Here is a 26,569-nt window from a genome sequence, read left to right on the forward strand (position 1 = left end):
CATACATACATATACACACACATACATATACACACATACACATATACACATACACATATACACATACACATATACACATACACATATACACATACACATATCTATATTGCTACACAATATACAATAACCCTAACCCATACATACAATTTTTTGTTTATTTAATGCCTACAAGAAAACATCTAGAAAAGCAGTTACATAAAACCTGTTAAATGTATTATTATTTCTTTTCTTATCCTTTTTCATGAATACAAATCTGTCTGATGCGTTTTAAATGAAGTTCAGTAAACAAAGGTTTTACAAAATTACAATCATTATAAATAATGTATAACTTTCATCGGGGTGCATTAAAAATAAAAACTGTCTGCCAGGATATGGGTGCATGCATTAAACATGCAGATTTGGTGAACCCATCTAGTATACTCGTATAATGTTCACTTGTATTAACCGGATGACACTAAATGACAGAACACACACACACACACTGATCTCAATTTCAGCTTTTTGTAGGATGACAAGAGATCTGAAAACAAATTGCAATTAACCTGGTTACTTAACTAATTAAATAATACAAATTTAATACATGTGTGACATATTATGCAGATTTAAACCTTGTCTGAATTTTTTTTTAATTCTGGTGTCTCAGAGCTGGAGTAATAGGAGGAGGTTATTCGCAACAACCATCCCACTTTTGGCCACCTGAATATTAAAATGATTAAAAGTTTAAATTATATTGTCTCAGGATATATTTGATAAAAAACCCAAAAACAACACACCCCACAAAAAAAACCCTCAGCCTACCTCTTCCGAAAAAAACAAAAATGTCCTCCAAATAGTAGTGAAGTTTTCAATTTTAATTATTAATAATTATTGATATTTATTGCTCCCAAAAATCACTGACATGAAATTCAAAATAGTAATGCACTTTTCATTCCCATACTTAAAAAAACTGACCATTATTTTATATACATGTATGACTGCATTATAATTATCATCATCAGTTTGTTTCAAATTGATCACCTGATTATCTAACCCAGTACACACATGAAATATTCATAAATTCAGAATAGGAATAAACAGCAACTTTAAGACACTTTTTTTTCAGTTGTTTTTTTTCAATCAAAGGAAGGAAATGTTTTATTTAATGTTCAACATTAGCACTCAACACATTTTATTTACGGTTATATGGCATCAGACATATGGTTAAGGACCACACAGATATTGGAGAAAGGAAACAGGCTGTCACCACTTCAAGGCTACTCTTTTTGATTAGTAGCAAGGGACCTTTTATATGCACCATCCCGCAGACAGGATAGTACATACCACAGCCGTTGTTACACCAGTTGTGGAGCACTGGCTGGAACGAGAAATAGCCCAATGGTTCCATCGATGGGGACTGACCCTATACCGACTGCATATGAAGTGAACGCTTTATCACTGGGCTACATCCCACCCCTCAGTCAGTATCAAAGCAATGTCTTGATACCTAGGCGAGACTTACAAAAAAAAAATGAAAAATTACAAACAACTACATGTAATTAAATCAGGTTGTTGAAAAGATTTTTGTTTATGTTTGTTCCAAATAACATTAAATATCGTGTCAACCTTGCAAATGTAATAAATATTATACAATTTGGAATTAATTCATTTATGTTTCGGTGGACAATAATATACATATAGTTTAAAGGTATAAAAATAAAACATAGTTAGGGTAAAATAATTGAAAAAAAGAATAGAATAATAGAATAATACCATTAAAAAACAAATGTGCATTACAAAATTAAAAAAACAAGAGACATAAAATGATCCATGTTTGTGAAAATCATGAAACGAAAATGAAATTGTAATAAAACAAACATGCAATAATACTACATCTAGAAGTAACATACATACAAAAGATCTTTATAACCACAGAAGACAAATCATACATGTTGCATTACTACAGGGTGTATACTACCAAATCAAATCCCATAGACGACAATAGGAACATATGTGGCAAAAACTCCTATCTGCAGTGTATCAATCAACCTAAACACCACAGTTATAAATACTATGAACCCTCACCCTGTTAGTGAATCAGAAAAAATTAGGGGTCAAGCTGCTAATTTCAGAGATAATAGGTAGCGTCTATGACTACCCTAGTTCCACACAACATTGGAGTACCTTTTTTTTTACAGGCACCCCATATTGTTTCAAGCACAAGGCTACTTGACTCAGTGGTACTAGATGAAATAAAATTGCATACATGTTTTGACTGGATGAAACTAATTTTGTTTTTACAACCAACACACTCACATTCATCACCAATCACAGGACTTGTGGTGTTGAACTTCGCTATAAAAAAATTTGGTGCACCTCAAACTTTGACCCAACCGGAAGTTATTTGGTTTAGTACTACCTACGTTTAAAATTATTTTCATAATATCATGTTTTCATCCCGGTTGTGAAACCTGGTATACATAGTGAAACAAAGAAAAATCTGCTTCCACTTGTCAGGCTTAAAATAAAATTCTACAAAGCAGAGTGAAGAAATGGCGACAAAAGGAAAAGAAGAAAGGTTTACAAGCAGGGAACATTTTGTTCTTTACCATATCATCATAATTCTCTAGTTTCACGTTTCATTCTGATCGTTAAACAATTATAAAGACGTTAAATAGTTGCTAATGAATTTTCTGAAAGATTAGCAAAAGCCACTAGTAAAACATTTTGTGAAGTATATTAATAGTTGTTTTTGACCGACAGGCTGGTAGGTACAGGGTTGAACCGTAATTAGATATAAGCACGAAAATAAGTTGAAATGAAATGTGAAATATATTAATAGTTGTTTCAGGGCCGATGGGCGAGTAGTTAGTTTGTTTTGTTTAACAACATCACTAGAGCACATTGATTAATTAATTGTTGGCTATTGGATGTCAAACAATTAGTAATTATGACTCGTAGTCATCAGAGAAAACCCACTACATTTTTTTCTATTGCAGAAAGGGATCTTTTATATGCACTTTCCCACAGACAGGGAAGCACATACCACAGCCTTTGACCAGTTGTGGTGCACTTGTTGGAACAAGATGGTGAGTTACTGTAAATTCCGTTATCTTTTGTGGGCTTGAATGTTTGTGGTTTTGCTAAAAAAAACCCACATTTTATTGAATACTTAAAAATGTGGATTTAAAAGGTGGTACCGGTATCTAAAATTCATATATTATATTCTTGTTATGTTTTTAAATTCATTAACTGCACTATAGCGTACAAATGTCATGACAATTACACCAGCACTAATGATAGTGATTTCACAAAATAATTTTTCAACAAAAATATCAATATTTACATGAAATTATTTTGCCAATTAAAATAAAATTTTATAATGATTTTCAAAATTCATTATTGGTAAATGTGGCACATGCCAGAGCTAGCCCATTGTTTAGTATGCTATATTTTGTAAAAAGGTCATTTGTAAAACATCGAGAGATCTTAATAGAGACATTGCCTGCTGATGCAGTAACTTAATAAATATTTTTTTAAATAAATTTGTAAACAAAATGTTCCCCGACAAGTAAGATAGCCATTTCTGAATCTCACCAATGATTTGAGATTTTTAATCAGCAATTTGTTTGTCTCCAGTCTGCGAGGTATTGGGACGACGCTTTTTCCTCGTATCTGAAAACCATCAGAGTAACAGGTGATAATGTGATTTTATTTTCAAGAGATGGAGAATACTAAAAGAGGGCCCCATTACATACCATTTATCTGACAAGTTGTTTCCTAATTTATTATTCACATGGTTCAATATAACAGAGTTAATAAAAATCATACGAAACACATGTGTAATAACAAGTGTGATGACTTAATTTTAGGAAGTGACGTCATAACATGACGTTGTTTTCTCCAGTCCTAGCTCAGACTGTGCATGTAAAATATGACGTCATTTCGTTGCCTCCTTCAAGTTGTGGTTGAATCATTTTGAGACGGTCCTTGTTATTCATAAAAAATAACAACAGTGATATGGATAAACAGAGGACTCATCATGAGTATTTTTTAATATGGAAAATATGAACCGAGTCGTATGTTACTCGGTATTTGTCGAGGCTCTGCTGAGACAAATACTGATTAACTAGACGAGGTTGATATTTTACATATTAAAAAACATGAGTAGTGAATTCTATTTATCCTATAACACTTCGAAAATAACATTTTAATATAATTTTTTTAGTAAATCACAGTACTAAAGTCACCGTCATCAATAATATGACGTCATCACGATTAGTACAGATTAGTTTGACGTCACGCAGTTTAAACAAATCTTTTTTGTACTGATTTTACAAAACTGTGCTGTGGATAATAAAGAATTATTACTCTTGTGTGTGTGTGTCGTACTGATTTTACAAAACTGTGCTGTGGATAGTAAAGAATTATTACACTTGTGTGTGTGTGTCGTACTGATTTTACAAAACTGTGCTGTGGATAATAAAGAATTATTACACTTGTGTGTGTGTGTCGTACTGATTTTACAAAACTGTGCTGTGGATAATAAAGAATTATTACACTTGTGTGTGTGTGTGTCGTACTGATTTTACAAAACTGTGCTGTGGATAATAAAGAATTATTACACTTGTGTGTGTGTGTCGTACTGATTTTACAAAACTGTGCTGTGGATAATAAAGAATTATTACACTTGTGTGTGTGTGTCGTACTGATTTTACAAAACTGTGCTGTGGATAGTAAAGAATTATTACACTTGTGTGTGTGTGTCGTACTGATTTTACAAAACTGTGCTGTGGATAATAAAGAATTACTACACTTGTGTGTGTGTTGCACTGATTTTACAAAACTTGTGTCAGGATTTATGTATTATCCTCGCTCTGGCTTGGGCAATACAAGAACCTAACACTTGTTTCATAAAATCATTATGACACACAAGCTCGTGTAATAATCTATATGTACATGTACATGTATCCAACAAGCAAAGAAGAGTTGGATATGTTTTAAGCATCAAGTTGTAAAATAAATGGTATCTAATGTTCATAAATATCTTTAAAAAAAAAAAGAAAAAAAAGAAGTCTTTTCCTTGCAAAAAATATTTATGTTTCTTGCATTTGCAGTCAACTTAATTATTTGTCACAGAGCAGTCAGGCTCAGGATAATTATAATTATTATTATTATATCAAAGTGCATTCAATTTTGGTTATGCTTATTTCATTGGATGGTATGGCTTTGACATCAGCTTTGTGACCATGTCGTATTTCTGGCTCTTTAACTAAAAGACTGCATGAACTATATTCAAATTACTTGTGATCTAACTAATCTAAATGCCCAATAAGACATGTTATAATGTAATAACTGATACAGCTGCCTCTTGGATGGAATGAAACAAAAAGTTGTAAAAGTCAATAACAACATAACGGTAAATTTTGATTTTGTCATCATCAGTACTTTTTAGTCCTCGACTTCCGAGCTAGTACAATGCAGACAGATACGATGAGAATAATCAGCAGCGTTGCCACGGCAACTAATGACCAGGTCGTGAGCTCATATACAGACGCCTTCGCGTTCTGAGGAGATGGAGTTGTTCCTCCGCCAACTGGAAAATACAGAAAATATAAGTAATGTATTTGTTATTAATTATATATCATGGTCATGAAATAAAAACATTTATCTCGCCTTCATGTAAAATTCTTTAATCTCATTGGTTGTTTGCCGTTGGACAAATCCCGTATACCCCTGTGGGCGAAGCCAAATTCTTTTATACCCCATCGGTAATTTCCAACAGTTTCCAGCCACCCCAGTTAATGCTAAAGCAATAATTAGATTATAAATAACATTAATAATCAATCAAGTATACATAATTAATTTTATTTTTACTATAAAATACACTATTTCAATACTTTTAAAAGCTGCAATGTTGAACTCGGCCACCTAATTACGGTCGTGGTGTTATTGTATTAATGCGCGATTAGCAACAGTTGGTGTTTTTTGGGTTTTTTAAAATATTTTTATTTTTTTACTACATACATTTCTGATAAAAAAAGGTTTTTTGTTTTTTTATTAATATCTGTTTCAGACAATTTCATATTACAAACATTTGAAGTTAAAAACTTGTTTATCGATGGAACTATTTTTCATCACTAGCAAGTGGTTTCGTTCGCGTCCGCGTTGTACGGCTCCGTTAATAAATTGTTAACAATTATTGTCTGGCATTATTTTGATTATTTGGCTATATGGTTTAACATGTCGGTAAGATAAATTTGTTGTAGAAGCATCACGAAGGGTATATGGCTTTTTATGTACCCTCTGTGTGTTCTTTTACCCCGAGCCGAACATAACATTGATAAGGAGGAAAAAAAGAATGTTTTCAATTTTTGATTATTATGTGTAAGTAAAAAGAATAAAAATATAGTTTTTAAAAAAGCTAAAAGAAAAACAGCCTACCTATCCTAATTGTTTTTGGCATGGTCCCAGAAATATATACGTACAGGATACATACATAGTATGCCAAAAATCCAAGATGGCATCCATAAGAGAAGGAATAAATGTTTAGTAACATCACAGCATATTTAATATTATGGCATTTTGTTATTTTATCATTTGGCCAATGAGGGGGGGAAGAGAGACAGAGACAGACACAGACAGACAGACAGACAGACAGAGAGAGAGAGAGAGAGACACACACACACAGAGGGCAGGAGAGAGACAGAGAAAGAAAAAGAAAAAAAGACAGAGTGAAAGAGAGAGCATGTTCTATGTCATCTGCTGCCAGATTTGCCGTTGGCACCAGCACATATGCAGTGTGTTCTACGATATTCGTTTTTGACTGGTACCGTTATTTGCCCAGTCCCAGTCCCAGACCCAGACCCCAGACTCAGACCCTGACCCCAGTCCCAGACCCTGACCCTGACCCCTGTCCCAGTCCCCAGTCCCCTGACCCTGACCCAGATCCAGACCCTGACCCCTGGACCCCTGGACCCCTGGACCCAGACCCTGACTCCAGACCCCAGACCCTGACCCTGACCCAGATCCAGCTCTGGTGCATTGTGCACCGTAACAAGGTTAGCTCTGGGTCTGCAGAAAATTTCGCCAAATTATCTACTAAACTTAAAAAATTGCACAAAATTATTTCGCCAAATTATCTACTAAACTTAAAAAATTGCAAAAAATTATTTCGCCAAATCAAAACAAAATTTGCCAATTGTATTTGAAATTCACAGTTGGGAAATTTGGCGAGTGGCCTGCTTAAAAACCTGAAAACTCACAGATGTATCTTCCAGACACTTTCGGGAAGTATTCCTTCCAGAAGGCAAATTCCTTCTGTCGGTAGTTGGTGAGGTTCTCCGTCTTGTTCGTGATGGACAGGTAACTGTGGTTGTACTGGTTGTAGTTGATCCACGTGGCGTTGCGGAACTCAAAGATGGGCTGGTCCTCCGGAGTGGGATTCCTGTCAACAGCAAAAGAAACGAATGTTTACACCCCAGAACATTTTTAACAGGGACAAATGTAGGATTTGTCTAGGAAGAGAGTGCAAAGGACACCTCCAGTATTTGGGGAGGGGATACATCTTTTAAAAAAGGCACCCATAGCACCCCCCACCTTAGATCCATGCCACTTTTAAAAAGGCACCCATAGCACCCCCCACCGTAGATCCATGCCACTTTTAAAAAAGGCACCCATAGCACCCCCACCTTAGATCCATGCCACTTTTAAAAAGGACACCCACAGCACCCTCCACCTTAGATCCATGCCACTTTTTAAAAAGGCACCCATAGCACCCCCACCTTAGATCCATGCCACTTTTAAAAAGGACACCCATAGCACCCCCCACCTTAGATCCATGCCACTTTTTAAAAAGGCACCCATAGCACCCCCACCTTAGATCCATGCCACTTTTAAAAAAGGCACCCATAGCACCCCCCACCTTAGATCCATGCCACTTTTAAAAAGGCACCCATAGCACCCCCCACCGTAGATCCATGCCACTTTTAAAAAAGGCACCCATAGCACCCCCACCTTAGATCCATGCCAAAAAAAGGACACCCACAGCACCCTCCACCTTAGATCCATGCCACTTTTTAAAAGGCACCCATAGCACCCCCACCTTAGATCCATGCCACTTTTAAAAAGGACACCCATAGCACCCCCCACCTTAGATCCATGCCACTTTTAAAAAAGGCACCCATAGCACCCCCCACCTTAGATCCATGCCACTTTTAAAAAAAGGCACCCATAGCATCCCCCCACCTTAGATCCATGCCACTTTTAAAAAAGGCACCCATAGCACCCCCACCTTAGATCCATGCCACTTTTAAAAAAGGCACCCATAGCACCCCCCACCTTAGATCCATGCCACTTTTAAAAAGGCACCCATAGCACCCCCCACCTTAGATCCATGCCACTTTTTAAAAAGGCACCCATAGCACCCCCACCTTAGATCCATGCCACTTTTAAAAAGGACACCCATAGCACCCCCCACCTTAGATCCATGCCACTTTTTAAAAAGGCACCCATAGCACCCCCACCTTAGATCCATGCCACTTTTAAAAAAGGCACCCATAGCACCCCCACCTTAGATCCATGCCACTTTTTAAAAAAGGCACCCATAGCATCCCCCCACCTTAGATCCATGCCACTTTTAAAAAAGGCACCCATAGCATCCCCCCACCTTAGATCCATGCCACTTTTAAAAAGGGCACCCATAGCACCCCCACCTTATATCCATGCCACTTTTAAAAAAGGCACCCATAGCATCCCCCCACCTTAGATCCATGCCACTTTTAAAAAAGGCACCCATAGCACCCCCCCACCTTAGATCCATGGCACTTTTAAAAAAGGCACCCATAGCACCCCCCACCTTAGATCCATGCCACTTTTTAAAAAGGCACCCATAGCACCCCCACCTTAGATCCATGCCACTTTTTAAAAAGGCACCCATAGCACCCCCACCTTAGATCCATGCCACTTTTAAAAAAGGCACCCATAGCATCCCCCACCTTAGATCCATGCCACTTTAAAAAAAGGCACCCATAGCACACCCCCCCACCTTAGATCCATGCCACTTTTTAAAAAGGCACCCATAGCATCCCCACCTTAGATCCATGCCACTTTTAAAAAAGGCACCCATAGCACCCCCCACCTTAAATCCATGCCACTTTTAAAAAAGGCACCCATAGAACCCCCTACCTTAGATCCATGCCACTTTTAAAAAAGGCACCCATAGCATCCCCCACCTTAGATCCATGCCACTTTTAAAAAAGGCACCCATAGCACCCCACCCCCCCCACCTTAGATCCATGCCACTTTTTAAAAAGGCACCCATAGCATCCCCACCTTAGATCCATGCCACTTTTAAAAAAGGCACCCATAGCACCCCCCCCACCTTAGATCCATGCCACTTTTAAAAAAGGCACCCATAGCACCCCCCACCTTAGATCCATGCCACTTTTAAAAAGGGCACCCATAGCACCCCCACCTTAGATCCGTGCCACTAGCACCCCCCACCTTAGATCCATGCCTTTATTTGGGGCTAGGGGCAGGACGTAGCCCAGTGGTAAGGCACTTGCCTAATTTGCGGTTGGTTTGGGATCGATCCCCGTCAGTGAGCCCACTGGTGCTATTTCTCATTCCAGCCAGTGCACCACGAGTGGTATATCAAAGGCTGTGTTGTATGTACTACCATTTGTGGGATGGTGCATGTAAAAGATCCCTTGCTACAGTGGGTTTCCTCTCTCAATATCTGTGTGGTTCTTAACCATATGTCTGACACCATATAACCGTAAATAACATGTGTTGAGTGCGTCGTTAAATAAAACATTTCTTTCTTTCTTTATCTGGGGCTACTGTAAATACCAAAATGTCCAGAGACATCTTGGATTTGATCAAACTGATAATTTAAACAAATCGTTTAATTTAACGACCAAAAAGATGTTTACGCAATACTAATGACCATTTTTAGTTATACTCACCCCCTAACAGTGAAGTTGGTCCACATGTTTATCATATACTGACTGATGTTTCTGTCCGCGTAGTCATACCACTGTCGAGGACGCAGGCCTGTCAGGTTCGTGTACGTCTCGTTGAAGAACGGGAAGCCAAACACATACTGGAGGTCACTGCCATGTCCAATTCCTGTCAAGATAACATGACCAATAAAAACATGTACATTTTGTTTCTATGCTGAATGGGAAACCAAATATGTCCTGAAGATCACTGCCATGTCCAATTCCTGTCAAGATAACATGACCAATAAAAACAAGGTACACTTTGTTTCTATGCTATGGGAAACAAAATATGTCCTGAAGATCACTGCTATGTCCAATTCCTGTCAAGATAACATAACCAATAAAAGCATGTACATTTTGTTTCTATGCTGAATGGGAAACTAAATATGTCCTGAAGATCACTGCCATGTCCAATTCCTGTCAAGATAACATAACCAATAAAAACAAGGTACACTTTGTTTCTATGCTATGGGAAACAAAATATGTCCTGAAGATCACTGCCATGTCCAATTCCTGTCAAGATAACATAACCAATAAAAGCATGTACATTTTGTTTCTATGCTGAATGGGAAACAAAATATGTCCTGAAGATCACTGCCATGTCCAATTCCTGTCAAGATAACATAACCAATAAAAGCATGTACATTTTGTTTCTATGCTGAATGGGAAACTAAATATGTCCTGAAGATCACTGCCATGTCCAATTCCTGTCAAGATAACATAACCAATAAAAGCATGTACATTTTGTTTCTATGCTGAATGGGAAACAAAATATGTCCTGAAGATCACTGCCATGTCCAATTCCTGTCGAGATAACATAACCAATAAAAACATGTACATTTTGTTTCTATGCTGAATGGGAAACCAAATATGTCCTGAAGATCACTGCCATGTCCAATTCCTGTCCAGATAACATGACCAATAAAAGCATGTACATTTTGTTTCTATGCTGAATGGGAAACTAAACACAAACAGAATTTCAGTTACATGTTCCATTTCTTAAAAATAATTAAATCCTTCAAACATTCATTTGCTGCATGTAGAATATAAAAGACTTCGAGATCTCGATTACGACATGAGAGAAAAAAATGAGGCTAAGTAACATTTATATTTATTTCATGTCTAACATACATGTAATATTGTAAAAAGTAAAGTCTGTTTTATTTAACGACGCCACTAGAGCACATTGATTTTTTATCTTATCATCGGCTATTGGACTTCAAACATATGGTCATTGTGACACTGTTTTTAGAGGAAACCCGCTGTCGCCACGTAGGCTACTCTTTTTACGACAGGCAGCAAGGGATCTTTTATTTGCGCTTCCCAAAGGCAGGATAGCACACACCATGGCCTTTGTTGAACCAGTTATGGATCACTGGTTGGTGCAAGTGGTTTACACCTACCCATTGAGCCTTGCGGAGCACTCACTCAGGGTTTGGAGTCAGTATCTGGATTAAAAATCCCATGCCTCGACTGGGATCCGAACCCATTACCTACCAGCCTGTAGACCGATGGCCTGCCATGATGCCACCGAGGCCGGTATGTAATATTGTGACAACTGATTTCAATATCACTAACGTCTGTGTAAGAAAAAAAGGAAAATAACCCCCCAAAAACCCATAATAAATATGTTATCATTTTCAACAATTTTTCCCAGAAATTATTATCTGCGAGTAGAGATTTACTTTAATTACATGTAGTTTAGAAATAATTAAGAATTTAAGAAGATTTTTTTTTCCCCGGCGAAATCAATGATATATAACAATTACAAATATTGTAAAATTGCACACCTTGTTATTATTGTTACTAACTTTTATCTGCGAGTTGATTTATTTTAATTTCAAGTTTTATAGTTTTGAAATAGTTTAGAATGAAAGAAGAATTGTTTGTTTCTTTTTCTGTGAAATCATTGATAAATAACAATTACAAACATAGTAAAATTGTGTAGTTTGTTATTATCGTTACTAATTTGCTGTCACAAGAAGATTTTAAGTGCAGCAGTTGTGTAATTAAAAGCTGATGGTTTATGCAACCCGATTATAACTGATAATAGATGATAAAATTTCAACTGTTCCAAACACTAGCACTTGTGTGTGCAACTGGGTGTGATTACCACAAACTTTGAGAAACCACCTATGGATGGTTGGTTGTTTTTATCGTTGTGTCGTGTACTGTACCTCTCCATGGCGGCAGGTAGTCGTTCCAGGATTTGTAGTTGAAGACGTAGAAGAACGTGGAGCTGTACTGAACCTGCGTCCTCATCATCTCATTCATCCCAGTCCCAAACATGTAGTCAGACATCATCTGAAAGAGAAAACAAGATTAGGGGTGAAAAAACAGCAACAATATTAGAATTCTCCAGAATTATCAGAACTACCAAAAAATGGCAGAAATCCAGTTATTTTGTAACAAAATATCTATTATTTCACCATTTTAAAATAAGGTTTGGGCAGGATGGTAGACAGGTAGATGGAAAGAAAGAAAGAAAGAAAGAAAGAAGTGTTTTATTTAACGACGCACTCAACACATTTTATTTTACGGTTATATGGCGTCAGACATATGGTTAAGGACCACACAGATTGTTTTAGAGGAAACCCGCTGTCGCCACATAGGCTACTCTTTTACGACAGGCAGCAAGGGATCTTTTATTTGCGCTTCCCACAGGCAGGATAGCACAAACCATGCAACTAGGAAAAACTCCATAATCCACCCCTGAGACTGGTAGCTAGAAGACTAAAAACTGTATGTTAGACATCAAATTGCTGTAGTTTAAAATACACTAACATTCCTCTGCGCTCCATACTCTACTACTACTCACATCAGTAAGCATCTGCCGCACCATGCTGTAGTTGGTAGGCTGTGGCCAGTATGTGTACTGAAAGGACGTGGCGTCGATCGTGGAGGCCATGTCGACAATTCCTCGGTCTTTTAGAAACTCCTTCAGGATGTTGTCGAACTGGTCAGGAGTAACTCCATCCAACAGGTTTGGCAAGTTCGCTGGAGAAATTTAAAAAAAACAACAGAAGAAAAAAACTTATATGGGAAATTAAAAAATTATTTTGTAAAATGGGTGTTATTATGGGTGTGTCTCCCAAGTATAGGGGTGAGATGTAGCCCAGTGGTAAAGCACTCGCTTGATTTGCGATCTGTCTCGTCAGTGGACCCATTGAGATATTTCTCGTTCCAGCCAGTGCACCAAGACTCAGGCTTCCCCAGGATTTTTTTAAGGCGCTTACATTTTTAGCATCAGTATAACACAAATCAAACCAAAATAAGTTAAGTGTTTGCCTTCAATCCTGCTAATCGTGCTCTTTTTTTAAAGTAATCCATCAATTCCCCACCCCCAACAATTTGATAATTTGTGCCATGTTGTTGCTGTTGATTTCAGCATCGTGTTAAATGCTTGTTGGGATGATTTCTGCTTGTAAAATACCTAGGCTAAGAATGCCGACTTCACAGTATATTCCACTTATTAAAAAACCCAACAAAAAAACGTTAATAAAATTAAAATTTACGGTCTTTTTAAAATCCAGCTAACTTATTAAATGTCGTATAAATATATATCTAACAAATATGATTATTGTAAGCTAATTCAGTGTACGTTTAACTGCAATTTGTATAAATAATGCATGTTCATTTCCCGTGATCGCGATCTCTCGACCATAGGTACAAAATTAACAAAGACAAAAGAAATAAATTAAACTGCTATTAGGTATTCATTGATGCAAACAACTATTGTTTTTCTATAAATTTACATCAAGATTTACTTCTGTATAATCAGTGTCCACAACGAAGCCTCTTGACACGGAGGTGTCGGCAGACTCTGAAGCGTGACGTATATTCGCGTCGAGAGCTTTCCTCGGTTCAGCCAACAAACGTTCTTCCCAACGTCCGCGAACTATTTGATTGGTGTCCGTCGTGTCCATTTGGTTTAACGTGAAGCGCACAAACTAGTGTAGTGAACGTTTTGTTTTCGCTCGATCTGGCTGAACTCAGCTCTTGGGGATAGCCTACATATGTCTTTCGGCCCTGAACTGGCATGTGTATTCAAACTGACACGCATTGTCGGTTTGTTTTTATTACTTTGGTTCAAAGACTTTACAAAATTAAAATAACAAGTTACAGATCTTCCAGACATTGAATTACCGTCACATTGCTGTCATACATGTCGAATGCATACGGTTAAATTAATAACAGTGATTATTAAAATAAACATCATAAGGCCTACACTGTATTCTGGATTTTCTCGTTACCGGTCGCGAGATCGCTATTAAGCAAATTGAATATAGAATATGGTTTAGCCAAAATTTTAGCCACTTGCAAGTGTTTTGGGAAGGGGGTGTTAGGATAGAAATGATTGATTGCCAACTGAACTGTACTTTTAAAAAGTGCTTCACCTATCGTTTATTCAGTTAAATGATACAGTTGATTCTGTCAATGGGCATCTTCTTTGATCGGCCTTGAAGCTTGATTGCTCGGCACGGGAATCCTGTTACGCGGGAACAGTGAGAAATATTCTGCATTGGTCTAACGAACAATACTATTGGACAATTTGACGCTTACAAACCAATGACCTTGTCAGTACTAAATATGACATCATGTATGACACAAAATGACGTCATGTAGTTTAAAGAGTTTGCGTTTACGGCTCTCTGTTTTTGTTGTTACATTTATAATAAAAAGTCATTTTAATGCAATTCCTTATAGATTTTGTAGCAGAATAAAGAGAACTTGTGTTTTTGAAAATTATCTATGAACGTGAATAAATTACAAACTTATAGCAATTCTCAGAACAGTTGGCCTTTGTGCATGTGCGTGGAAAATAAAGGCTTTTAGAGAAAATAAATAGGATAACAAACTCGGTACCAGTTATTATCAAATTTATGTCCCTCGTGAAATAATTTTCATTTGTCACTCGCTAAAGCTAACTGGTAACTCGTTTATTATCCTCTATTTAATTAAGTGTGCAGGAGAAAATCTTCAAATTCGGACAACAACAATACATGTGTTGGTGCAATTTCCAGTAAAGAGTGAGACATTAGATAGACATTTAATTTCTGCACTGTACAGCGATATGGCCTTGATCATGTATTATGGTTTTGTCATTTAAATATAGTCATTTAATTAAGTGTGCAGGAGAAAATCCTCAAATTCGGACTTGTGTAACAACAATACATGTAGATACACATGTATATGGGCAAAATGAGCTGACCTGAAAAAAATTTCACAATGTATTTCCATCATTCTAACAACAATATTAGTTGTAATTCATGAAATAAATACATAGAAATCCATGTATGCAACCCTATATAACTGGTTGGTAGTAATGCCAATATAAATAAATTTTGCTATGTAGATTTGGGCATTTTCATTTAATTTGGGGGGAAATCTGCATGCCCCACTACAAATATGGGAACCACATGCCTATGAATATAGTAGTCTCCATATATGGCGGCACAAACTTACGGATGAAGAATGATCCCTCGTCTTTAACTAGTCCTGCCATGACCTTCATGTGTCGGTGCCGACCTTGACGTCTGATGTCATCTGGGGGGTCAGGTAAGAAGGCGTAATCAACACCAAGGATGTCACCATCGACAACAGGACCCCAAGGATTGCCAACCTTTCCTCTCTAAAACAAAGAAGAAGAAATTAACCAAAAGTAAAAATAATGGTAATTATATAAACTCAAGTTGATTTTGATTTTCAATGACTTTTTACAATCCGACTCAAAATTCCATGAGTTTGAAGGATTTCGATGATCTGTATGAACCCCATATAAATATTTATATTAACAACAGCAGTTCTGCAAGTTTAAATGTCTTTCCTATTAAAATGTTTTGGTGCACTATGATGAACATTCATAGGTGCAGCTGTAAATGTTTCAATGACCTACATGTAGGACACATTATTATATACAGTTTGTGAGAAACTGATCTAAACACGAAACTTTAACATTAAACTTTAAGGCAAAAGTTGATGCCGTCACTGCAGCTGGTGGAAATGCAATACCTATTTATTACCCATATGGTTAAAAATATCTTGGCACATATCAAAGTGTTACATTCCACTAGAATAACAAGTGGGATATAACACTTCGACGTCACAAGATGACGTCATCGACTGGCGCACAACAAACCGTACCGGAACGTCAACCAAACAAGCTGAGTGATATAAATTAAGATCGATTATGGGTAATAAATAGGATAATAAACTTGCTGCCTCGCTAAAGCTCATGACAACTGAAAATTATTTCATTCAGGACATAAACATGATACGAAATGGAAGCTTGTTTCATATCCAATAATTCTCACTTTTTGACTTAATAAACGTACATGTGAAACAAAAATACATATTACAAAAAGAAGATAAATTTATCAACATTTCAATTAATATCGCTAAAGTAAAAGAAAGAAAGAAAGAAATGTTTTATTTAATGACGCACTCAACACATTTTATTTTACGGTTATATGGCGTCAGACATATGGTTAAGGACCACACAGATTTTGAGAGAAAACCCGCTGTCGCCACTACATGAGCTACTCTTTCCGATTAGCAGCAAGGGATCTTTTATTTGCGCTTCCCACAGGCAGGATAGCACAAATCATGGCCTTTGCTGAACCAATTATGGATCACTAGTCGGTGCAAGTGTTTTACACCTATCCATTTAGCCTTGCGGAGCACTCACTCAGGGTTTGGAGTCGGTATCTGGATTAAAAATCCCATGTCTCGACTGGGATCCGAACTCAGTACTTACCAGCCTGTAGACCGATGGCCTAACCACAATGCCACCGAGGCCGGTATCGCTAAAGTAATTCCAATTCACATTAAATAAATATTTAAGAAACACTTAGTCCTGTTATGATTGTAAAGTTATGTTGTGATTATGATCAAAGTTAAAGTTTGTTTCGTTTAATGACACTACTAGAGCACATTGATTTTTAAGCATTTTCTATTGGATGTTTTCACTACATTTATCCATTAGCAGCAAGGGATCTTTTATATGCACCATCCCACAGATAGGACAGCACATACTACGGCCTTTGATATACTAGTCGTGGTGCACAGGCAGGAACGAGAAATAGCCCAATAGGCCACTGATGGGGATTGATCCTAGACTGACTGAGCATCAGGTGAGCACTTTACCGTTGGGCTATGTCCTGGCCCTCAATGAACCCCTGTATAAATATTTTGATTTAAAATAATAATAATAAATTTTGAAAAACAAGTGATCAATATCAACATTTTAATTAATATTGCTACATCAATTCACATTAAATAATTATGTCAAAATCACCTATGCCCAAAATTCTTATTAATTTATGTTGCCATGATGACAAGCACAACACATTTTTCATCTCCTACCTTCATAAAGACTCGTGCTGATGCATTAACAATCTCGTCGTAGCTGCGGTACATCCGAAGACACTCGACCAAGCGCTGACTGTCGCTGGCGGGACAGCCGACTTCGTAACCAAGGGCACGTGCATAACCACGGGCATCATGCTGTGGGATCACCGCCCACTCACAGAGGTCGGAACCACTCATCATGATACCCTGCTCAAACAGGTCTGAAAAAAACCCATCATCCCATCACAAGTGTGTATATCAAACACTAAAACATTTACACTGGATTCTCGGTGACATGATGTGAAGTGACATTAGAAGGAAGGAAATGTTTTATTTAACGACGCACTCAACACATTTTATTCACGGTTATATGGCATCAGAGATATGGTTAAGGACCACACAGATATTGAGAGAGGAAACCCGCTGTCGCCTCTTCATGGGCTACTCTTTTCGATTAGCAGCAAGGGATCTTTTATATGCACCATCCCACAGACAGGATAGTACATACCACAGCCTTCATTACACCAGTTGTGGAGCACTGGCTGGAATGAGAAATAGCCCAATGGGGCTACCGATGGGGATCGATCCTAAACCGACCGCACATCAAGCGAGTGCTTTACCACTGAGCTACATCCTGCCCCCGAAATGACATTACTTACATCGTTACATCACAAATGTGTATTTATAAACAGACATTAAAACACGTATGTTGACTTCTCGGGAACACAGTGTGAAATATTTGGTAATCTTGGAGAGGAAACCTGCTACATTTTTCCATTAGTAGCAAAGGATCTTTTATATGCACCATCCCACAGACAAGATAGCACATACCATGGCCTTTGATATACCAGTCGTGCTGCACTGGTTGGAACGAGACATAGTGCAATGGGCCAGACTGACAGCACATCAGGGAAACACTTTACAACTGGTCTAAAGAAATGTTTTATTTAACGATGCACTCAACACATTTTATTTATGGTTATATGGCGTCAGACATATGGTTAAGGACCACACAGATTTGGAGAGGAAACCCGCTGTCGCCACTACATGGGCTACTCTCCCGATTAGCAGCAAGGGATCTTTTATTTGCGCTTCCCACAGGCAGGATAGCACAAACCATGGCCTTTGTTGAACCAGTTATGGATCACTGGTCGGTGCAAGTCGTTTACACTTACCCATTGAGCCTTGTGGAGCACTCACTCAGGGTTTGGAGTCAGTATCTGGATTAAAAATCCCATGCCTCAACTGGGATCTGAACCCAGTACCTACCAGCCTGTAGACCGATGGCCTACCACGACGTCGGTTACAACTGGTCTACGTCCCGCCCTTAATTAAATAATTTCATCACTTGTGTATTACACTATATTAAACACTAAAACACTTACTGCGGGGCACAATGTACACTACCCCATTTAGGTAATGTGAAATGATGGCATGTCATCACAAATGAGTATAACAAACATTATACAGGAAGGATCCAAGGGGGAGGACTGGGGGACATGTTCCCCCCCCCCCCCATTTAAAAAAAAAATTCAGATGCATTTTTTTTTAATTTGTGCTTTCAATTGGGATGAACTTTTTTTTAAATTTGGTTCATGTTCCTTTCTTCCCATTAGTCCCCCCCCCCCCCCCCCAAATATTTTCTGGATCTACAACTACCCCTGCATTAAAAGACATACACTGACTTCTAAGTGACACAATGGTAAGAGATGTTAGATAAGTCTTGACACCACAAGTGTGCATAATAAACATTACAGAGGAGGATTCAAGAGGGGACCAGGGGCCCTTTAGTCACCCCTCCCCCATGGCAAAATATTTCCTGGATCCTCTCCTGCATTTAAACACTTTCTGAATTGGGTGAGCATACTCTACATTTGGTTCCAAGGATGAAACTTTCACAACAATTAAATCCCTAATTAGCACTAATTAGAGTCTTTCTTAAGTAACCTTTCCCGCAAAATATTTTTACTTAAGTTGTGGATTTTGGCTGAATGAGATGTTCTCTAACAAGTAGCAAAGGAATTTTGGATGGAGCTTTCACAATTAAATCTGATTTTGGGGTAATTTCAGTAGCACCCCCTATTTACTCCCACACAAGATTTACTTAAGAATTGGGTTTCTGTGGTCAGTTGGGGTCCCTCTACACCTTAACCACCTCAAACCTTTTGGAATTCTCGCAACGATTAAATCTCACTTGGCACCCACACTACTTACGCTGACTTCTTGGTGACACCACAATCACATCACATTACAGAGGAGGATTCAAAATGCAACCAAGGCCCTTTAGTCGCCCCCCCCCCCCCCCCCCCCATCCCCATTTGGCAAAATATTTCCTGGGTTTGCTCCTGCATTAAAACACTTACGCTGACTTCTCGGTGATACGATGTGAAGTCCAACACTGACTGCTCCCGTGCTGTGGCCCATCAATGTGATCTTGTTTGGGTTGCCACGGAAACTGCGAATAATCTTCCGCACAAATTCAAGTGCACGAATCTGGTCCCACATTCCATAGTTACCGGGCGAATGTCTGTCGCCGGTGCTGAGGAATCCTGGGAAATAACAAATGTGATGTAATTTTAAAAAATATATATATATACTGATGATAAAAAAAAGTATGGCGAAACATTTTTATATGAAATCTTTTGTTGTTCAATAAGTTTAAGGGCCATAACTCTGTCAAAAATGGATAAATTGCCATGAACAACTTTGTTAAAAGTTTTTGTTTAATGATTGGCTATTGAGTGGCAAAGATTTGGTAATTTTTACATATAATCTTAGAGAGATCTTTTATATGCACCATCCCTCAGGCAGGATAGCACATACCACAGCCTTTGATATACCATTCGTGGTGCACTGGCTGGAACAAGAAATAGCCCAATGGGCACACCAACGGGGATCGATCCCAAACTGACAATACATCAAGCAAGTACTTTATCACTGAGGTACATCCTGCCCAAATTGCCATTAAAGTCAAGCTTGATCTGTAGCAATATATGATAAAGATTTCAGCTCAATATTTTAAGACACTGAGGGGGAAACAATCTGGAAAAGAATATGTGGGACAGATGGATAGACAAAAAGAAGGATGGAAATGAAACCTAGTCCCATCCAGGACCAAGTATTCTTGCCCACTGGACAGGTTTATCCAGCTTTTGCACAGCACTAGAAAAATCTGTCGAACTGTAAGGCTAGATTATAAGACTCCATCATATGTGGTCATGTGGGATAGAAAAAGTACACCCGAGGTGGTGAAAATGTTGACCTGGGACGAGGCTTGCCGAGTTCCATGGTTGAAATGTTCATTACCGAGGGTGTACTTTTTCTATCCCATATGACCACATATGATGGAGTCTTTTTCTCTCATTCATTCCGTAAATAAACCATTATTTTACACGAACAGACAAAGATGGCTGAACAATTAACCTTTTTATTTGACCATTTTATCGTAAATAAACTACACTGTTGTATTTACCGTGTTTGTTTCATGTGTTAAATAAGATTTAACACTACAAATTAACAAGATAACTTTTAAAATAAAGGTTTTCATAACAAAATATTAATTTAAAACTGTGTCTAATGGCCTCACGTCACTGCCTCACATTAATATGACATCATATATTACCACCGACGTCATGTTAAACGCAAGCGCGTGATATCCCATGTAAGATAGAAATTTCTTACATGGCTTTCTTTCATGTGATAGCTCTGTTCCATATACCTGAGGATGAGAGAAAAATCTGTCTGACCCGAGGGCTAGACGATTTCTACATACGCGTGATGTCATAACTCATGCTTTACAAGGATTGGTAAAGCACTCTCCTGATGTTAGCCAGTCTAGTATTAATGCCCATCTGTAGGCTATTTCTCGTTCTAGCCAGTCTAGTATTAATGCCCATCTGTAGGCTATTTCTCGTTCTAGCCACTGCACCGTGACTGGTATATTAAAGGCCATGCTATGTGTATGTGCTATCCTGTCTGTGGGATGGTGCATATAAAAGATAACTTACAACTAATAGAAAAATGTAGTGGGTTTCCTCTCTTTAGACTATATGTCAAAATTACCAAATGTTTGACATCCAATAACCGATGATTAATAAATCAATGTGCTCTAGTGGTATCGTTAAACAAAAAACAAAATTTAAACTTACCAGAATATTTCAAAATTGATTGATCTGTCAGTCAAGATTTGGGTCTTAATTTAATTGGCCACGTGATGTTGATCACTTACCAAATGTCCTTAATAATGTTTTTGTCATAATATAAATTGTTAAAAATTAATATATTGTCCTATAGGCTGGCAGACTAGTAGAAACGTTGGCGGGCTAGTAAATTGTATTTGGTTCGGATTCGGCAGGCTAGTCAGGGCTAGCTTTGCCACTTACCAAATTCGCCAATTGCAAATTTTAGGAATAATTGACGAATTTTATTTTAATTTGGCGAACAAATTTAAAGTAATAATTGATGTTTTGTTGGAAAATAACTGGGTTTTGCATTTTTTAAGATAATTTGGCGAAATGCTTTGCTCACCCAGAAATATTTCTCATTGACCAGGTTTGAGTGTAGCTTACCTAAAGCATTGAGTCTGTAGTTGATGGTGACAACCACGACGAACCTCTCGGCTAGGAACATTCCTGGATACTGCTGTCCCGACCCCATCGTCCAGCCCCCACCATGAATGAACACAAGAACCGGGTACAGCGGGGGGTTCGACGTGTCAAACTCATTGAGCAGCTGCAAAACAACACAACTAGGCATTAGTAACGTTATTTTGAAGAAACTGTTATTTATTCAAAGGGTTTTAAGTTTATCTGGATCACATTCAGACTTCGCCAATTAAGGGGGAGTTATCACTCAGTATGGTAATATCTTAAATGGCTCCTTATAATCTAAGTTAGCAGCATAGGCGTACGGATTCCCAATGTTTGTAGGGAGATTTTTGCTCGAATTAAATGAAAATGTCTGAAACTGGATAACAATGTTTACTCATAATTACCATACTACCTAACAACTATATCATAGGGTTCCAAATGAATTACTATGCACCGTTACATGGATTACAACTAATATTTGAGTAGACTTATGTAATTACATGGTGAAATGTTTTCGGGCCAGTTCATTGCCTCGGGTGATGATGATATGACCGAGAACAGGCCACTGTAAACTCAAGTACCACATGTCCACAAAATTCAGAGTGGGAGAAACTAGAACATATGATTGTGGCACAGCTGCCATGACTGTCAATCATTTCCTGCAGAATTATCCCCACTACAAGGACCAGACGAAAACAGTCTGGCCTTCAGATGAACCTCTGAAGGAGAAACTATTTGGCCCCAAGGAAAACCTGTAATGCACAGCAACATTTGTTCAAGCTACTGGGGTCCCTGTCTAAGCATCTGGAAGAATTTCATTGCCTGAACATCCCCATCATTTTTCCCCAAATGCAAAGATTTGCTCCATCTCTAGGGCCCCTGACCCACCCCATTTCACTGGCTTATGGTTAAAGGGGTAACTTAATCACTCCCATCAATTTTTTTTCATGGTGAGGTCTGCACATTTAATATTGCACACTATCTGGAACTCTCCTGTGAAAAAAAGTGTTTAAAACTTACATCTGGCGTGTAGATGTTGAGATAGAGACAGTCCTCGCTGATGTTGCGGTAGTTGGGCAATGTCTCACGCAGTAACCACAGCTGCTGTGCGCACGCTGGACGGTGGTACGTACCATCCCACGTACCAAACCAGGAGGGAGGCTCGGCGTTCTACAATGTAACATCAATAAATGAAATCATATGTAGTCCAAGAAATGTACAGGGTACCTCATAATAATGACCACATTTGTTTCATGATCACGTTGTTGACATTATAAATATCAAATTTGCCTTAAGTTGTAGCCAATTTATCATGAGTTATCTCCCTTGTCATAATAACCACATTCGTCACTAAGTCACTTTATCATGACATTGAATTTGTTGAAGCGCATTAAAATTTTATCAGGAGGATAAAGGAAACTTGTATACAAGTAAAAATATTGTTTAATAGCTATAATGATATTATTGTAACACACGACTGAATAGTATTTTATTAATTAATGCACAGCTAAATAATATTAAAAAGAACGAATAATATCTATGTAATAAAATGTTTTAAAATGCATTATTAAATCTATTAATCAAAGGGACATTCCCGACTTTCCTGCACTGTAAGATGTTTCCGACTAATAAAATATTTCTAAGATTAAATTTCCATGTTAAATATATTTTCTTGTTTAGAATATCAGTGTCTGTATATTCAATGTGTTTCTGGTCGTCTTAATATTTGTAAGAAGCCCAAACTGGATTTTGTCTTTAAATAATTTCGTAAGTACGAAAAAAAAAAAAAATTAGGAAATAAAATTAAATTTAACCTAGTACAAATACTAGAACGACCAGAAACACATTTAATATACAGTCGCTAATATTTTAAGCAAAAAAATATAATTGATATGTAATTACAATCGTTAACAAGTCTCTGTTAGTCGATAGCATCTTAAAAATTGCAGCAACCTCAGGAATGTCCCTTCAACAGACAGTCTACATCAAAATGAATTCAATGTCAAGCATTCACCGATTATAAACATCTATGATTTGTACCTGCTTTGGTTCTACACATTTACAAATAGCCATACTAACAGTATAAACATACGTTTTGGACGTTAATCCTTAACAAATCCTTAACTGAATGACTTAAGGATTATTTTTGCAATAGTAATACATGTCTGCAGGTTTATTAGAGATTGGTAATTCAGAAATCACTGATACTACTCTCGAAGAGATCAAAGAACCCAAATGGCATGTGTATTGTTAATTTTGGTTGTCCACAATGTCCCGTTCAAACCACTATAGCATCTTTATGAAATGTTGTAATGAGATATTTGTAAGTTTGGTCTTAATTTCATCTCTAATCATCTCTAAGTGTCAGAAGGAATAAATTCTGAGTAGATTAAAGATGTGCTTTTGTTACCAACAGCTTTTGATTGGATGGTGTAAAAGTTGTAGTAGCAATGGTCATTGTACCAAGGTCTGACACAATTACAATCGTTAACAAGTCTCTGTTAGTCGATAGCATCTTAAAAATTGCAGCAACCTCAGGAATGTCCCTTCAACAGACAGTCTACATCAAAATGAATTCAATGTCAAGCATTCACCAATTATAAACATCTATGATTTGTACCTGCTTTGGTTCTACACATTTACAAATAGCCATACTAACAGTATAAACATACGTTTTGGACGTTAATCCTTAACAAATCCTTAACTGAATGACTTAAGGATTATTTTTGCAATAGCAATACATGTCTGCAGGTTTATTAGAGATTGGTAATTCAGAAATCACTGATACTACTCTCGAAGAGATCAAAGAACCCAAATGGCATGTGTATTGTTAATTTTGGTTGTCCACAATGTCCCGTTCAAACCACTATAGCATCTTTATGAAATGTTGTAATGAGATATTTGTAAGTTTGGTCTTAATTTCATTCATCTCTAAGTGTCAGAAGGAATAAATTCTGAGTAGATTAAAGATGTGCTTTTGTTACCAACAGCTTTTGATTGGATGGTGTAAAAGTTGTAGTAGCAATGGTCATTGTACCAAGGTCTGACACAAGGTCTGACTATATATATATATATTTTTTTTTTTTTTACTTATAATGCAAAATATGCCCTATACTTCAGGCCTTAATTATTATAAATGTTTATTTTTAATTGTTGAGGTATCATAATATTAATTACCAGTTATGGTACCTTATTTACTAAACCTCAGTATTACATCCTTTATTGTGGGAACCTGCAATGTCATATACATCAGATGATATGAACTTATACTTGGCTTCTGAGTTTGGGGTGTCAGCTAGCCCCCATCCCCCAGTACCTTAGTTCCATCAAGATAAACGTCTCCGACACAATATTTATTATTGTGAAGTTTATTGCTGTGCCATAATCATATTGAATTGGTTATATTCATCACAGGTAGCACAAGAACTCTGCCGTCTGAGAGCTAGACAGACATTTGTACGGTTATGATCGCTCTCTCAAATGTCAGTTAAGCTATTGAACGACAGAGTACTCGGGCTAACCCATATAGGCAGAAGTAGTCCAAAGGGATGTAGAAAGTGTGGTTAAAAAAGTATTAAAGGGACATTCCTGAGTTTGCTGCATTGTAAAATGTTTCCGACTAATAAAATATTTCTACAATTAAACTTGCATATTAAATATATTTTCTTGTTTAGAATATCAGTGTCTGTATATTCAGTGTGTTTCTGGTTACCTTAATATTTGTAAGAAGCCCAAGCTGGATTTTGTCTTCAAATAATTTCGTAGGTATGAAACAAAGATATTTTAGGAAATAAAATGAAATTTAACCTAGTACAAATATTAGAATGATCAGAAACATGTTTTATATACAGCCACTAATATTTTATGCAGAAAAATATATTTGATATATAATTACAATCGTTAAAAAGTCTCTGTCAGTCGATAATATCATAAAAATTACAGCTAACTCAGGAATGTCCCTTTAACTTAATGTGCACCCTGAACTAAGGCAGATGCCAGCCATGACCATTGGGGTGGGGAGTGGGGGGGGGGGGGGGGGGTATTTATATATTAATTTAATTGGCTTTTCAACTGAGGGTGATCATCTTCAGTGTTGAGATCAGATCTGGGATCCTCCTGCTCAACCCACACCCACAACATACACCTGTGTCATGTGTTACCAGAACATCAGCTGAAAGATGTCAGATGTACCTTGAATCTGAATTCGCGTCTCCAGTCGCTATACTGTTCGATTCTCTTGGCGTAAGGTACGCCCAAGAACATGTTGATCCTCAGATGGGGTTTGTGTTCATACTGGGACCTGATACTCAGTCCCTTAACTGGTCCGTATTCCGTATCTGCGACAACGAACTTGCCCAAGTCCTCGTAGCGGTACGGATATGAGACGGATTCGTCCGTGAAAAGACTTAGACAGATGAAAGTCAGTAAGAGGATCCCAAACGGACCCAGTATATGAAGCTCAGGCATTACGGAACCATTTTATTGTTTGAAAACCAAAAATGGCGAATGATTCAGTTAATCACGTGACACAGGTAACTTTCTTACCTGGCAGGTGAGAACGTTGTCAAAGAACGACAACTCGTGGCTAACTGTTAGTGTCACATAAGGCATATGACATGTCCATCTTATCTAGCTCGACTCACCTACAGC

General features: G+C 37.6%; 1 protein-coding gene across 2 annotated transcripts; it reads right to left on the reverse strand.

Annotated features, from left to right (window-relative positions):
- Positions 1-44: 44 nt before the first annotated feature.
- Positions 45-26,428, reverse strand: LOC121377640 (cholinesterase 1-like). 2 transcript variants are annotated; one of them, XM_041505710.1, is made up of 13 exons: positions 26,111-26,428; positions 22,940-23,089; positions 21,899-22,061; positions 19,694-19,879; positions 17,346-17,551; positions 15,447-15,612; positions 12,799-12,977; positions 12,158-12,284; positions 9,945-10,107; positions 7,242-7,423; positions 5,425-5,572; positions 3,574-3,651; positions 45-520 (listed from the first exon to the last, which is right to left on the reverse strand). In XM_041505710.1, the coding sequence occupies exons 1-12, from the start codon at positions 26,384-26,386 to the stop codon at positions 3,594-3,596; spliced, it is 2,004 nt and encodes a 667-aa protein (XP_041361644.1). In that variant the 5' UTR covers positions 26,387-26,428; the 3' UTR covers positions 45-520; positions 3,574-3,593. The 2 variants fall into 2 exon arrangements, with proteins under 2 accessions (XP_041361644.1, XP_041361645.1); XM_041505711.1 differs by lacking the exons at positions 45-520; positions 3,574-3,651 and having other exon boundaries at positions 5,418-5,572.
- Positions 26,429-26,569: the final 141 nt, after the last annotated feature.

Source organism: Gigantopelta aegis, chromosome 7 (assembly GCF_016097555.1).
Source record: "Gigantopelta aegis isolate Gae_Host chromosome 7, Gae_host_genome, whole genome shotgun sequence".
Taxonomy (NCBI): domain Eukaryota; kingdom Metazoa; phylum Mollusca; class Gastropoda; order Neomphalida; family Peltospiridae; genus Gigantopelta; species Gigantopelta aegis.

What these genes read in the sequence shown, in the direction of transcription:
- LOC121377640 (XM_041505710.1), bottom strand. Translation starts at nt 26,386, where the DNA reads ATGCCTGAGCTTCATATACTGGGTCCGTTTGGGATCCTCTTACTGACT. An exon ending in CGTATCACCGAGAAGTCAGC is followed by an intron (nt 17,552 to 19,693) that starts GTAAGTGTTTTA and finishes GGTTTTTTTCAG; the next exon opens with ACCTGTTTGAGCAGGGTATC. An exon ending in TGCGGCAGATGCTTACTGAT is followed by an intron (nt 12,285 to 12,798) that starts GTGAGTAGTAGT and finishes TTTCTCTTTCAG; the next exon opens with ATGATGTCTGACTACATGTT.